Source organism: Chrysemys picta, chromosome 1, assembly GCF_011386835.1.
Source record: "Chrysemys picta bellii isolate R12L10 chromosome 1, ASM1138683v2, whole genome shotgun sequence".
In the NCBI taxonomy this organism is placed as follows: domain Eukaryota; kingdom Metazoa; phylum Chordata; order Testudines; family Emydidae; genus Chrysemys; species Chrysemys picta.
Genome location: NC_088791.1, coordinates 262,334,205 through 262,351,156, shown reverse-complemented (window position 1 = coordinate 262,351,156; position 16,952 = coordinate 262,334,205). Strand labels below are relative to the sequence as shown.

The 16,952-nt window shown below is 41.1% G+C and overlaps 1 protein-coding gene across 1 annotated transcript in view; it reads left to right on the top strand.

Moving 5' to 3' along the window:
• Positions 1-12,123: 12,123 nt before the first annotated feature.
• The window catches only part of GPC5 (glypican 5), a 1,025,745-nt gene continuing 1,020,916 nt past the window's right edge, over positions 12,124-16,952 (top strand). The window contains exon 1 of the mRNA XM_065581062.1: positions 12,124-12,767. Coding sequence (XP_065437134.1) covers positions 12,614-12,767 — 154 coding nt within the window. The 5' untranslated portion in view covers positions 12,124-12,613. The remainder of the gene's footprint in view (positions 12,768-16,952) is intronic.

Below are 16,952 nucleotides of genomic sequence, written 5' to 3'. Positions count from 1 at the left end.
GGGAGCTGCTCCTCTTTGGATGTTTGTGTGAGAAAAAATAGACAACCCCTCTGTCCCTGAAATTCAATATATGTGAAAATGCTACAACTATACTACTCATGGGCTAAAATAACTAATTCACCCAGTTTACAGTGCAAGACACATGGTTCCTGTCTTACTGTGAAGATGGGAAAGTGTTCTAATATACTGTGCCAGTATATAAGAAGTGTAATGCTGTAATACATACCTCCCTAACATTCACTAAATCTATTGGGAATAACAGCAGTACCAAATTTACATCAAAAGTTGTGAGCCATATCTACATATACAGCAAAAGCATGAATATACACACCCTAGCTACCTACCTAATACTCATTAGTACATCTGGTCTCCTCCTACTGAGAATGGCTACCTGCAGGATGATCTGGTGCACTCACTACTATATTCACTAGCAGAAAACTTATATTGGCATAGCTATGTGCATCAGGGGTATGAAAAACCCACATCCCTGACCAATACAGAACTCCTAATATAAATGAAGCTATGTCAATAGACTGGTGTTTCTGCTGACAAACCTTACATTTGGGAGGTGGTGTACCTACACGAACGGGAAAAACTCCTATTAGCATATGCTGTGTCTGCATTAGGAGGCTATGCCATATAGCTATGCCTGCAGAGGCTCTGTAGTGTAGACACAGCCCTAGTAGTGGTGAAATTTAAATCACCTCTAAAAGAGTGAATTCTTTTTTCACCTCTGTTTACAAAACTATGCACTGACATGGTGGGAATGGTGGTTTGTGTGTCTTTATGTGTTCACTAGCTCTTATTTTTTGCCATCTATTTTGCAAACCTTTTAAAAAAAAAGGTTATTTCAGACTCTTTTGTTTTTGGACAATAGTGATGAGCCTGCTTATACCAGTTGTGAATTTTGCCCATCATTCAAATCATCTTCTCATTGAAACAGTTATTTCTGTGGCTTTTGGTGATGCTGAATTGAAACAGCAAAAGTGTTTTCTTGTTGCTTTCTGTATTTGTTTTCATGGGGTGTCAGAACCAGAATGAGGACTCAGTTAATGAGAATCACATTTGCAGAAGATGGCAGTCTCTTTAATTATCTGTTCTAACTGTAACAGTCTTGTACAAATTAGAACCTTATCTTGTCTTAGTTTCCTGTGTCAGTCACACCCTATAAGGTAAAATACTTTAGATGTTTAATTTTGATAGTGTCTTAATCAAATAGGAATGAATTAAATGCCTGGAAATGAGACACATGGTATACATCAAAAAGAAACAGGGATTACGAATGTTAATACAAGAATGTTAGAGGCAGTCTCCATGGAAACTGTATACTTGTTAAGGAAAAACACTTTTCAAAAAGTAAACATTTGATTTATTAGCCATGTTAACAAAAAAGTTATTAAATGAATACATCCTTTCTGCAAATATTTGTTAATGTTACACATTACATTAATGCCTGAAAATATATAGTTTTAGAACTCTTAAGGACCAGTGCAGAATGCTGGGCTTTTAAAGAGTATTTGTTAAAATAACAGCAGTGACCAGTGGGGATTCTCAAAGGCCTAACTTTGAGCAACATGAACTCAGGGTTACGGTGAAAGAGAAATCCCTTTCAGCAGTGTGATCTCTTCAGAAAGGAACTTTCCTTCCAACCATATGAACTCTGATTGCGTATATGCTCAAATATCAAATCCTCCAACCATATGTACTTCAGCAAAAGACCCCACTGCACTTTATCAGGACTGGTTTTAACTTAAAGGAAATTAACCAAAAAAAACCCAACAACAATCTATGCAGATGCAAATTTTAGATTTGTGCACATCCTGGAGGTAAAGTCAAAAACAAAATAACCTAATGGACAAAATTTACAATTTTGACTATTATAAGAACGGCCATATTGGGTCCAAAGGTCCATATAGCCCAGTGTCCTGTCTTCTGACAGTGTCCAATGCTAGGCGTCCCAGAGGGAATGAACAGAATAGGTAATCAAGTGACCCATTGCCTATTGCCCATGCCTGCTTCTGGCGAATAGAGACTAGGGACACCAGCCCTACCCATCCTGGCTAATAGCCATTGATGGACCTATCCACCATGAATTTATCTAGTTCTTTTTTGAACCCTGTTACAGTCTTGGCCTTCACAACGTCCTCTGGCAAAGAATTCCACAGGTTGACTGTGCACTGTGAAGAAATACTTCCTTTTGTTTGTTTTAAACCTGCAGTCTATTAATTTCATTTGGTCCCTAGTTCTTGTGCTATGAGAAGGAGTAACTAATACTTCCTTATTTACTTTCTCTACATCAGTCATGATTTTATAGACCTCAATCACATCCCCCCTTAGTTGTCTCTTTTCCAAACTGAAAAGTCCTAGTCTTATTAGTCTTCTCTCATATGGAAGCCACTCCATATCCCTAATAATTTGTTGCCCTTTTCTGAATCCTTTCCAATTCCAATATATCTTTTTTGAGATAGGGTAACTACTTCTGCATGCAGTATTCAAGATGTGGACATACCATGGATTTTTATAGAGGCAATATGATTTTTTATTTTATTATCTATCCCTTTCTCAATGATTCCCAACATTCTGTTAGCTTTTTTGACTGCCGCTGCACATTGAGTGGATGTTTTCTGAGAACTATCCACAATGACTCCAAGGCCTTGGCTACACTTACCGGCAAGTTCGACGGCTGGAAATCGAACTTCTGGGTTCGACTTATCGCGTCTAGTCTGGACGCGATAAGTCGAACCCGGAAGTGCTCGCCGTCGACTGCGGTACTCCAGCTCGCCGAGAGGAGTACCGCGGAGTCGACAGGGGAGCCTGCCTGCCGAGTGTGGACCAAGGTAAGTTTGAACTAATTCGAAATAAGGTACTTCGAACTTCAGCTACGTTATTCACGTAGCTGAAGTTGCGTACCTTAGTTCGAATTAGGGGGGGTAGTGTAGACCAAGCCCAAGTCTCTTTCTTGAATGGTAACAGCTAATTTAGACCATCATTTTCTATGTATAGTTGGGATTATGTTTTCCAATGTGCATTACTTTTCATTTATCAACATTAAATTTCATCTGCCATTTTGTTGCCCAATCACCCAGTTTTGAGAGATCCTTTTGTAGCTCTTCACAGACTACCTGGGTTTTAACTATCTTTAGTAATTTTGTATTATGTGCAAATTTTGCCATCTCATGGTTTACTCCTTTTTCCAGATCATTTATGTATGTTAATTAGAACTGGTCCCAGTACAGACCATCAGGGGATACCACTATTTATCTCTTTCCATTCTGAAAACTGACCATTTATACCTATCTTTTAACTAGTTAACAATCCATGAGAGGACCTTCCCTCTTATCCCATGACAGCTTACTTTGCTTAAGAGCCTTTGGTGAGGGACCTTGTGAAAGACTTTCTGAAAATCTAAGTACACTATATCCACTGGATCCCTCTTTTCCACATGCTTGTTGACCCCCTCAAAGAATTCTAATAGATTGGTAAAGCATGATTTCCCTTTACAAAAGGCATGCTGGCTCTTCCAACAAATTATGTTCATCTAGATGTCTGACAATATCATTCTTTACTATAGTTTCAACTAGTTTGCCTGGTACTGAAGTCAGGCTTTCCGGCCTATAATTGCTGGGATCACCTCTGGAGCCCTTTTTAAAAATTGGCATCACATTAGCCATCTTCCAGTCATTTGGTACAGAAGCTAATTTAAATGATAGGTTACAGACTACAGTTAGTAGTTCTGAAATTTCACATTTGAATTCCTTCAGAACTCTTGGGTGAGTACCATCTGGTCCTGGTGACTTATTACTGTTTAATTTATCAGTTTGTTCCAAAACCTTCTCTAATGACACCTCAATCTGGGAGAGTTCCTCAGATTTGTCACCTAAAAAGAATGGCTCAGATTCGGGAATCTCCCTCACATCGTCCACCATGAAGACCGATGCAAAGAATTCATTTAATTTCTCTGCAGTGGCTTATCATCCTTGAGTACTCCTTTTTAGCATCTCGATCGTCCAGTGGCTCCACTTGTTTAGCAGGCTTCCTGCTTCTGATGTACTTAAAACATTTTTTGCTGTTACTTTGAGTCTTTGGCTAGCCATTCTTCAAATTCTTTTTTGGCCTTCCTAATTATATTTTTACACGTCATTTGCCAGAGTTTGTGCACCTATTTTCCTCACTGGGATTTAACTTCCACACTTTAAAGGATGTGTTTTTGCCTCTCACTGCTTCTTTTAGTTTGTTTAGCCACGGTGGCACTTTTTTGGTTCTCATGTTTTTTAGTTTGGGGTATACATTGAAGTTGAGCATCTATTATGGTGTCTTTAAAAAGTTTCCATGCAGCTCAGAAAGATTTCACTTTTGGCGCTGTACCTTTTAATTTCTGTTTAACTAACTTCCTTATTTTTGTGCAGTCCCCCTTTCTGAAATTAAATGCTACAGTGTTGGGCTGCTGTGGTGTTTTTCCTGCCACAGGGATATTACATTTAATTATATTATGGTCACTATTACCAAGCAGTTCAGCTATATTCGCCTCTTGGACCAGATCCTGTGCCCCACTTAGGATTAAATCAAGAATTGCCTCTCCTCGTGTGGGTTCTAGGACTAGCTGCTCCAAGAAGCAGTTATTTAAGGGGTCAAAAAACTTTATCTCTGCATCCTGTCCTGAGGTGACAAGTACCCAGTCAATATGGGGATAGTTGAAATACTCCATTATTATTGAGTTTATTTAAATAGCCTCTCTAATCTCTGTCACTATCACCATCCTGGTCAGGTAGTTGGTAATATATCCCTACTGCTATCTTCTTACTAGAGCATGGAATTACTATCCATAGAGATTCTATGGAACAGTTTGGTTCATTTAAGATTTGTACTTCATTTGATTCTACGCTTTCTTTCACATATAGTGCCACTTCCCCACCAGCCCAACCAGTTCTGGCCTTCCGATATATTTTGTACCCTGGAATTACTGTATACCATTGAAAAAAGAAGGAGGAGTACTTGTGGCACCTTAGAGACTAACAAATTTATTTAAGCATAAGCTTTCGTGGACTAAAACCCACCTCATCGGATGCATGCCAAGTTTCTCTGATGCCTATTATATCAATATCCTCATTTAATACGAGGCACTCTAGTTCACCCATATTATTTAGATTTTTAGCATTAGTATACAATTTAAATACTTTAATAACTTGTTACTTTTTAGCTGTCTGCCATTCCATGATGTAATCGAATGGGACTCTTTTTCATTTGACTGTTTCTGATCAGATCCTACCTATATTTTATCATTTTCCATCTTTTCCTCCTTACTAGGACATAGAGAATCTCCATTAATAGATTTTCCCCTTAGGGATGTCTCTGTCTGAGCCACGTACTCTTCCGCACCTGTCAGCTTTCCCCCAGCCCTTAGTTTAAAAGCTGCTCTATGACCTTTTTAATTTTAAGTGCCAGCAATCTGGTTCCATTTTCGTTTAGGTGGAGCCCATCCTTCCTCTATAGGCTCCCCCTTTCCCAAAATTTTCCCCAGTTCTAATAACTCTAAATCCCTCCTCCCTATGCCATCATCTCATCCACGCATTGAGACCCTGCAGTTCTGCCCATCTCCCCTGTGTGTGGAACTGGAAGCATCTCAGAGAATGCTATCATGGAGGTCCTGGACTTCAGTCTCTTACCTAGCAGCCTAAATTTGACCTCCAGGACCTCTCTTCTATCCTTCCCTATGTCATTGGTACCTAAATGTACCACAACCAGTGGCTCCTTCCTAGCACTACACATAAGTCTATCTAGATGTCTCAAGAGATCCGCAAACTTCACACCAGACAGGCAAGTCACCATGGGGTTCTCCCAGTCAACCCAAATCCAGCTATCTAGATTTCTAATGATCAAATCTGCCATAACTATTACCTGTTTCTTCTTAATAACTGGAGTTCCCTCCCTGGAGAGTGGTCTTCAGTGCAAGAGGATACCACAATATCATCTGGAAGGAGGGTCCCTAGTATAGGATTATGTCCCTCTACTCCTATTGGATGTTCTCCTTCCCTCAGACTTTCATCCTTCTCAACAGCACATAGGCTGTCAGACCAGGGGTGGAACTATTCTACGGTGTCCCCGAAAGTCTCATCTATGTACCTCTCTGTCTCCCTTAGCTCCTCCAGCTCAGCCCCTCTGGTCTCCAAAGCCCATAAATGGTCTCTGATGGCCAGGAGCTCCTTGCACTGAATGCACACACATGCCACCTGCCCGTAGGGCAGGTAATCATACATGAGATCTTGAGTGCAATAAACTGGGTAGCCCCCACTCTGTTGCTGGCCTTCTACCTGTATTATCATTTTACTCCTGAAGCTATTTCTTTTGTTGCTGTTTTATTTTTATCAGGGTTTTTTTTTTGGGCTTTAAGTTTAAAGGATATTAAGTGTATTAGTAGTCTGTCCCCCCACTCCACCTTTAAACAGGCCACTAGGCTCAGCACACACATGGTCAGCCCAGAGTCCCCCAAACAAAGACACCACACGGTATACACAGAAACACAGACACACACACGACAGACAACAAACTTACCTCAAGGGTCACATAATCACAATAACTGAACAAATAATGAAAAATAGCTTGATTTTGAAATGTTTTCTTCTAAATTTCCTCTTAGAGCATAACTATCATCAGGATTGGCCTTGAGGACTGGGTCTCTTCTAGGTTCCTTTCTCTCTAGTGAGTAACACCTATCTTCCTTATGTCCCTCGTAGAGTTAATGAGCCACACCTGCCACAAAGAGTCAGCAGATCTTCAGCAGCTTTATCTCTGGTTTGAGCACTTTCTAATGGAGTGGATCAACATAGTAGATCTACCATCCCTCTGCTCTGTTTACCTTGCAACTGCTTCCAGTAATCTGAACAAAATATAAATATTAAAGAAACATTCCCTTTAATTAAAAATCACACTTGTATCTGAAAAACATTACCTACAATAGCTACAAGTAACAATTGGGGCAGGTTGATTTTTTTTGGAGGGGAGGGGTGTTATTTTGTGCGTTAGACAGAGCTTTGGCTATAGTCAATAACCTTCTCTCTCTCCACTCCCACCAAAATCTCCAGTATAATCAGTAGGTCTGCTTCCCCTATCATTTTGTGAGTATTCCACATGGCAACAGTTGAGATTTAAAACATTATAGATTGGAAAATATTTTTTGTAAAACCACAAAAAAAAAAAAAATCCCAAAGGGATTCCAGGGTAGGGGTAGGACCTGAAACTACTTTAAACTTTTTTTTTTTTAAACTTACTTTTAAGTGGAGCATGTTTCTATTTTTGTTTTTGTTTTTAAAGGCAAAGTAACTTTACATTTGAACTGTCAGGTCCCCATGTTTTCTCACTCTCAAGTGTAATCTTGCGTAACACTGCTATTCAGATGCACTAGATTTTGACAGGATTCAGTAGCAAGCAGAAAAAGTGAGGAGCTGATATGTTTTATAGCTCTCTGATTTTAATTTTTGAGATGGTTTTTATTCTGCACAAGGAAGTGAGGGCAAATTTTTCTTTTTTGAAATTTGCTTTTTAACTATGTGACACAAACATTCATTTACTATTTACGGTTCTGTTTCCCTTTCAGTAATATAAGAAGTTACCAATATTTATTTATTTTCTCATGTCTCAGTCCTGAATATAATCTATGGTATCTATAGAGTAACAGACTTTTGTAATGAAGTGCCAATCTTTCTTTTTTCCTTAACATGAAGCAAGAATAAAGTGGAAAAGTATCAGAGTGAAGACTCAGTATTCAAATGAAGAGTGCATTCTTAACAATTCTATAGTCAGCTTTTAGTCTCCCTATTAAATTTTCCTCCCCCATGTTCACTCTGACATACACATAAAAAGAAGGAATTCTTACATGTTTATAAATATACCATAATCTGCAAATAGGCACACAGCTTCTCCCTAACACTTTACTCACTTGCAAAATTATCCCCTCACCCTGAAATCAGGTGATGCACTGCTGTAAAATTGAGAGGAGAACTGGACCTAATCTTTCAGTTAAACCAAAATTAATAATTCTATCTCCAAGGCAAAGTTATGAAGATGTTGTGGGGGATTTTAGATTAATACAAAATCATTTTCAAATTCAAATACTTAAACAATGGGTACTTGTAATACAATACATATCACATAGAACATGTCATCTTGTAGAAGTGAAGAGCAGCACTTCTGATATCTCTAGGTTGCAAGAGATCTCTAAACTGTTGTATGGTAAAGATAGATAAAAATAAAACTAAAGTTAAAAGCCAGTGAGCTATTCTGGGATCTCTTACAAGCTTTTCTATTAGTGTCTGCAAGTGGTGGTACAACTAAAGTAGGATATAAATATCTGTATCCTCCCCTCCCCTCCTTCCCCCCAGCCTATTGCCACAACTTCTTTTATTGTTCCCCTTTCTCAGTTGTCTGCCTTTTCACATGACTGGTGCAGCTGCTACACTTCTTAATTCCCCCTGGTACTTTTTTGTGGTGTCTGGCTATGCCTTTCTTGCTTCCTAATATTTGCTACACCATCACTCCAGCTGCTGGCTAACACCTTACTTTTTCTGGCTTGGATGGAGAATCACTTTCCCAAAGTGATTTTCCTTAACTTCTCTTTCTCTGACTTCCAAAATGAGTTTCATTGATTTTAAAATGGATTTGCTCTTATGGTTTCCAGAGAGGGTATTACCAGATTTTAGTAGCAGTTAAAGGTGTGTTGGCTTCTGAACTAAAACATTCTTTTGATGTGCATGATTGAAACCGTTTACTCTAATACAGTGGTGTCCAAACTTTTCTTCTCATGCCACCCTTTATCAGTAGTGGAATGTATCTGCACCCCCCTGGACTGGGAGCAGGGACTCTGAGTGGGGACCAGTGGCTGAGAGCAGGGTCAGGGCCATGGCCAGGAGTGGAGCCAGGGCTGTAACTGCAGCCTGCGGCTGGGGCCATGGGTGGGGTTGGAGCTGAGCTGGATGGTGCACTCCTCCCCACACACCCCTCTTGGACATACATCCATGCCCCCCTAGGAATGCGCACTCCACAGTTTGGGGACCACTGCTCTAATAGTTCACCCTTCTTTTCTTTATCCTCCTCCCCCCTTCTAATGGGTATAGACTTTTTACTTTGCTAACAGTCTGCTCTGTAAACTAAAGGACGGGACATAAGAAGTTTTATATATTAAACTCAGTGCCCTGACTTAACCATAATAGCAGAACAATGAGATGTCCTCTTCAACCGAAAGGCAACATTGTAAAAACTGATAAAAGGATATCCTTTTTAGATAATGCATGTAGAACTCACTGCCAGAAGACATCACTGAATCCAAGAATCTAGAAGATTCAAAAAAAGATTAGACATATATAGAGATAATGATGATGTCCATAGCTCTGGCAGGTTAGATGAAAAATGCATATTAAGGGATATAAGACTATGCTCCAGTGGTTAAGTCAACCACTGACTGATAAGGGTTAGGAAGAAACATCCTCTCTGGGTAGGTTATTGCATTTTGGCATTTCTTGCACCTTCCTGTGAAATATCTGTTACTGGCCACTATTGGATACTAGACCAGATTGATCACTGATCTTGTTCAGTAAGCACCAATTGAATTAGAGGGGAAAGGAGTAGTGGTCTTCTTCCAAGCTACGCTCACAAAATTATCTCACAAGATTGAGACATTGGTCATAGAAGATTGTGCAGATGTTCAAAACATGATCCTATGTGCTCTCAAGGTTGTGCTGGGCTTCTTGGTTGTGGCTTCTGCACTTGAGGGGTTTGAATACACCCATAGGCTATTCATACTTGTCTTCCTTTCTGTAGGACTCATGCCCTGTTGGATTCTTGGGGTTGGCACCTTCTTGATTAGGAGGGAAAAAAATAAGAGGTGGTACTCTTCTAGGTCTGCCCGTTTGTGGTACCAAAATAAGTTGTCATTCAATAGATTGTGTAGATATTGATAATATAATATTGCATCTTTCTTACATGCAGTGAAATAACTAACAATATTGGCTTTTAATAGCATAAATGGCACCTGATGAATTTGCATCTTTGAATTATTTTCACAGGCTCTCTGCAGACTCAGGCAGATATTGCTGCTTCAGTTTACATTTCCAAGGCTGTCTTCACATCAACAATATCAAGATACTCAATTTTTGTTTTTAAATGGAAATTAAGATACTGGAAGATAAGAAGGCAGCTTGGGAGAGGTGCTAGTATGCCGTACTATCATGTACTAGCAACATTCAAGATCTGTTAGTAAGGCAATATGTATGTTCCAACTGCGGGCCAAACTATACTCTTGGGATCTCTGAATGGAGGGAGACACAAACATGTTGTGAATCCTTTCCTCTGTGAAGAGCTTATCCATAAACCTGAAGAGCTGTGAAACAGAAAGGAGGGGGCAGGGTAGAGTCCCAGGCAACCAGAAGAAGAACGTTAAAACAACCCCACGTGCTACCCTGGTTCTACCAACAGATAATAGCTAGGGAGGCTATAGCAATGGACCTCCAAGGGAGTCATGCTGGCAGAGTGCAGAGGGTCCAGCGCTTCTAAGTATGAGTAGCATCTGTAAGCCTTTGGGGGGAAATCCCTACTCCACCCAATGGAAGAATAGACAAAACTCTTTAAGGAGAAGGAACCTCAAAAAGCCCTCATTCGGGAATGTGGTCAAATACGTGCCTAACTGTAGGCATATGAGTAGTTCCACTTAAACGTGATTCCTCACATGCTTAAAGTTAAGCACATGCTTTAAATACTGTGCTGAACTGAGGCCTCATCTCTACCTAGCCATGTAGTTCTTCAGTGTCCTGCAGCATGACATTATTTATCCTTAATGTAATGGATTATTCATTGTTTAAAAAGCAAAATATACTAGTTTTAGTGCATTTTATTTTCCCTCTCAATCTGACTCCAATTTATCACTTTCTTGCTTTTTCTTTCTTCTACTTCTACTTTCAGCTTTTTATTTTACCTCATCTGCCTATTCTCCCTAAGAAACATTATTTTTAGCTGATTGTAATTCAAACCCAGAAAATTTATTCTGTATAACCTCTCCTTGACATATTTTCAATTGTTTGATTAGGACAGAAATGTTTAGTACATAGCTGTATCCCTAAAATTGCAGGCTTAGAATAACTTTTCTCTAACTTGTGTTCATAGCTGTGGTCGCTTTGTAAATAATGAATAACCTATTACATTTCTTACTCCGTAATCATAACAATATTGCAAGTTACGATTGAGGTATTCTAGCCAAATCTTTGGGTAAACCTTAAACAATATCTCTCCATATTAGGATTGACTCTAATCAGTGCTATTAGTCCTTGCTTTCATAAATATAAAATCTCTTTCAAAACTACAGGTCTGGGTAAGGATAAGCCATTGAAGACATGAAGGTTTTGAAAGAAATTCACCATTAAAGATAAAAGATGTCATGCCATAGGACACTGAAGAACTACATGGCTGGGTGCTGGAGGATATAAAGGATGCTCCCCCTTTTTAAATATGAATTGTCTTCTCTTTTCAGCTTCCATTTTGATCTTGTTCAGTGAATCGGGATTTAAAATAATGTATTTAATCATTCTCTGAACATTGAAATTTTGTAGGGATTTTCCTATTATCCCAGCCTGTGAACAGAATCTGATTTTAAAAACAAACCTGTGTGCTATTTTAAATCAAAGCCAACCATTTAAGCATATTTTTATCTTTTTTAACTGACTTATAAATCTATGATTACTACAAACAAAGAGGGTAGAGAAAAATATTTTGTTTTTTTTTCACGTTTGTTTTCTTTGTGTACCTGACAGCACTGTACTACACTGTAAACTCAGTATAGGCAAATAGCAAAAAAAAGGATAAAGAACACTTTTTTTTTTTTTTGAAAATAGAAAGTGTGATTTGTAAATGCACAGCAATTGTCAGGGCCCTTGAAACTACTTTTTTTCTTTCTAAAGCCTTAGGAGATTTCAGGTTGAAGGTGTCCTGTGAAGTGTGCTCTACATCCCAGTCTGTAACAAATCTTTTAATCTTGAAGCCCTGCAACGAACTCCAACTAATGAAGCTGCTTTCATCGCTACAGGTGCGAGTGGAAATTGGAGGGCAGGCGTTAACTCCCAACGCCACTCCGAGGTCTGAGACGCAGAGGGAGTTGCATAGTACTGCAGCAATGTTGCCTTGTTGGAGCAGGGCGTTTGGAGGGTGTTGCACCCTAATGCTGATGAGGTCAGTCGGGGGGGCGGTGGTTTGCTGGGAAGGCGGGGGCAGGCTGCAGTACTCGGGTTTCTTCTCTCTCCTGCAGCACAGAGGTGCCTGCTGTAGCACCGGACTCGGTGCGAAGTCGACTGTGCCGCCTGTGTGACAGAGGCAGGGACAGCGGGCGGTTCCCTCAGCATCCTCGCTCCCGGGGAGGCGGCGGCGGCGCCAGGTGGAAGCAGCTCTGAGAAATTCTCCCTACGCTTCCTGCTCCCGCTGCTGCGGGCAGCTGTGGCTGCAGGTTCCCGAGTGGCAGTTGTTGCTGGCGGACTCGACTTCTCCCACTCCGTGCGTGGCAGGGGACGGGCGGCTGCGGGTCAGGGGGCTCTTGGGGCAGTTTGTACAGTTGGCTGGAGAGCTGCTGCGCCGCCCGGAGATGGGAAGGCAGAGCCTGCGCTCGGGCATCCTCCTGTTGGCGGCTCTGGTGTCTCTAAAAGGCGAGAAGCTGCCAAACTGCGAGGACGCTCGGAAAGTTTTCCAGCTACGGCAGATCGGCCCCGCCAAGGGGCTGCCGGAGACCCCGCGGGCAGGTAAGAGCGGGCTCCTCTCCGCAGGGCACTGCTGCAGGGTGTGCCACCCCTTCCCCCGGGAGAGCCAGGGCTCCTGCACCCGGGGACGCAGCATTTCGGGGCCGTATAAGGAGGGGCTGGCAGCGGGCGAGGGATCTGAACTGCATGGGGCAGGAGTACCGGGCGGGCCCCTTTTCGGCCCGAGTGGGCGGCTCTGCTTTCGGTGGTGAGCGGCAGGCGCTGGCAGGGCTGTGCAAAGCCCAGACTCCCGCGAGCAACTTCCTGCGGGCGGGTGGGCTCCCTCAGTAGCGCTGCTGTCCTACCCCCAAAGAAAGTGGCCCGCCCGGCCGCTCTCCTGAGGCTTTCTTTCTGGACAGCGGTGTCTTGGCTGCGGGAGGCTGGGAAACGGGGCGAAGCAGTGCGGGCAGGAGCAATGGTATAGTAGCGCCCCTGGACGGATGGCTGGCTCCTCTTGTCCTTTCCTCGGGCAGGTGGCGCCACCTTTCTCTTGGGGAAATGCTGAGCGAGGGACTCCCATGCCCCAGCTCACCCGCTGCAGGTTTTGAAATGGTGCTATTAGCTGTGGTTAGTCAGAAGGGCTAATCTCAGGAGAAGGCATGGGTGAAAGATAGTGGTCAGCCTTCCATATGGGCCGATTCCAGCCCAGGTTTGCCCAGTGTAACACTGCAGGGGTTGATAATGGAGAGGGTGTATGTAGGAGCTGACCCACTGCTGCATCAGGGATGGAGAAAACAATGCCCAGGAGAATTTATAAACGTGGAACTCCTGGGTTTGACAACAAATTAGGGTGACCATATTTCCCAAAGTGAAAACAGACCCCATGTGGGGCTGGCCCATGGGGTGCCCCCTTCTCTCCTCCTCCCCCCGTGTGGGGTTGGCTCAATGGGGCCCTGCCACAGCGCCGCTCGCCTGACCTTCTCCCAACATTCCTCCATGCGCCCCCGGGGGCGCCCGTCGGTTTTTTTTAGGGGGGGAAACTGGGCATTTTTCTGATGATAAGGGACGTCCTGGACTAGACTTAAAAAGGGAACAAAATGGAACGTATGGTCACCCTGCACCAAATCCAAGTGACGGGGCTTTTTTTGTGGGAATGAGACTTTACAGGGCACCAGCAACTTGGAAGGAAAGGAAAGAAACAAGAGAACTCCTTGCTCCCATCCCTCTCACTCTTTCCCTGAAACATCCCTTACTGGGGATGGATGGTGAAATACCATGTTTACATGGGGTATTTGGCCCAAAATCAGCCATCAGTGGCCAGCCACTGATGTAGCTTCACCAGTGAATATACCCAGTGTAGACTGGGGAAAATCACTGTGAGCCATGACTTGGATCTGTGCAACTCAAGCAATTTCAGGCAGTTAAACTTTGTCAGTGCAAATAACAGCTAGTTGCCTACCCAGCAATGGCTGTAGGTGGGGCAAATCCCACTGTAAGTAAGGTGCTAGTTAACTTACAGTTGCAGGTACCTCTGTTAATACACTTTGCATTTGCATGACAAATGAAAATTCATGAGATTCCTGTGATGAATTGAAATGATCCACCCTTGCGAATAAATGTGGTGTGAGTATCTTTACTCAAGTGAATAGTTCCATTGATTTCAGTGGTACTACTCCCACAGGTAGAATTACTTACGTATGCCAGTGTGCGCAGGGTCAGGAACTTAGACATATGATGATTGACTGTCACGGGTACAGTCTCACAGAAAATGTTTTCTGTAAAAGGGGAAGCTATGATTAAAAATTCTTAAAATGGTGATAGTCTCTTCTTGTTCCCAGGCCTGGTCTACCCCAGAAAGTTTTAAAAGCATAGTTATATCAGTTAAGCGGGAGTGTGTGGGGGAAATCACATCCTTAACTGACATAGCAATGCTGGCAAAAGCCCGACTGTAGTTATACTGGCAAAAAGTCCTTTTGCTGATGTAACTTATTCTGTTTGGGGAAGTAGTTTAAGATCTAGTTATACTGTCAAAAGGACTCTTTTGCCTATATTAACTGCATCTTTGCGAGGGGTATTTACCAATATAGTTCTTCGGGTGTATCTATACTGGCTAATCCTTTTAAGTGCAGGCAAAGCCTAAGGGAACTTGTTTTCTTCTCCTTTACTGAGGAAATGAAATTAGTGGTATGGTGTACCTTAGACTTATGCCTAAAATCTCATTGTAATATTTAGTATTTTAATACTCCAATAAAGATAGTTTGTAAACTATATTGATGGTAATATTAAGAATGGGCTAAGCCTGAAATATTTATGGAATTATAGTACTTTCATTTAAATCTTAGCTTCCTATGAAATGTGGAAACATAAATCACATTCTTTAAATCTCATTAAATAGTTAGTTTCCTTAGCTAGAGCTTGTATTGTCAGAATGTAATGATAAAAAAGATGGACAGATCATTTGGAAGGGCGTATTAGAGATAAGCTTTGTGGGTTTGATTCAAGCCTAACAACTCTCCATCTAGGGGAATTTGGATCTAGATCCAAACCTTGTAGCTGGTGTGCATCTCTAGTATTGCTTATTTAGATAAATGTGAACAATGTCAGGTTTTTTGAGATCTTATCAGTTGTAACCATATTCTCCACATTCCCTAAACTAACAAAACTGATAAATCTTCTCCACTACCATAATTCAATTGTAGAATATATTCATGTATATGATGAAACATAGTAGTGCCATTTTTCTCTTAATAAGTGCAATTAAGATGTTTGTAGAGGTTTCTTTCTCACTAACCTCACACTTTTCCCCCTGCCTGTAGAAATGCTTTGCGAACACAGTACTTAATAATTTTCTTCCTCCATCTTCTTTATCTCCTCCATCCAACGTACTTACTTTGGATTAGGAAAGTAGGAAAAAGTTCCCTTCAGAACTTATGATGATGTCCCAACAAGTGATAGTCCGGCAGAGGGTGGGAAACAGTTTTACAGTCAGCAAAGGGTTTCCCTCTCAAGATGAGTTTTATTACTATAGAGACAGATTGTCAAATACCTGTATCCAACAAACTGAATGCAAATTTAAAATAATTACCTCTCTGGTGAGTCTCCATGGTGTTTTCAAGGGTATATAGGCAAATAACTGTGGATAAAAGAATATATAATTAGAGATGTCAAACAAGAAAAGAGAGAACTGGAAACAATGAGAAATACGCTAAATGATAGCTGTGGGTTGATAGGACAAAATGTCAAGAGAAAAGAGACATAACTTTCACACTTTATACAGTGGGTTTTAGTCTTAATGTTTTAAGGTTCACTTTCTGGATAAGCAGTTAGGAATAGACCTTTTGGTAAAGCTTTTCTGACAATATATAGAAATATGTTCAATATATACTGCTTATCAGAAATGTGTTTTACTGTTGTTGAGAACAGTTTGAAGCATGTATCACTGGATATTATAGTATGCAATAATAGCAGTATACAAAGTTATGGTTGAGATAACCTTTTGGATTAAAAATGTAATGGTTGTTCTCAGACCAATGGAGAATATTTCAAGAGAGTGGGGAGGGATGCTTAAAGGACCCTGAGTTTAGGGAGACAGAATCTTTCACACTTAATACACTTGTCAAATGCTTTGTGTATTTGGGTAACTCAGATGAATTTTAAAACTTCTAAGATGCCTCAGGCATTGGGCCTTATCTTGCATACACTTAAGCATGTGTGCAATTTTACTCTTGTCAGAAATTCCTATTGGGGCCTAGTCTGTAATGAAAGACAGTGACATGATTTGAAATAACAAAAGTAAGCATCTGACAACTGGAGATTTTATACACACACGCATTGGGACAATTTTGTATTGGGACAGCTCATGTGAGTAGGGGCCATTTGCTGAGTAAGGATTGCAGAATTAGGGCTTGTATTTGGAGTGCCATACACTGAAAAAAATGCAGCTGTAATCCTGTGTACACTCAAAAACAATGTAATTCAGTAAGTGAGCGTCTTTCATCCCTGGTAGAACTGTGTTGTAATCAGTGGAATTACACTAAGGAAGAATTAGGGTCATTTTGTTCATCTTCAGATCTGAGTGTGATCAGCATGTTTTCCCTCTCTCTCCTTTTAATAATATTAAAAACCAAACAACCTTTCCATGAAAGAGAACTATACTGATGTAAATTTCACTAAGTTTACTCAGTCTCCTTAACTGTGATTTGTTCAATGATGCATAAGTCTGTGTTCAATCATCGTGTATCATATATT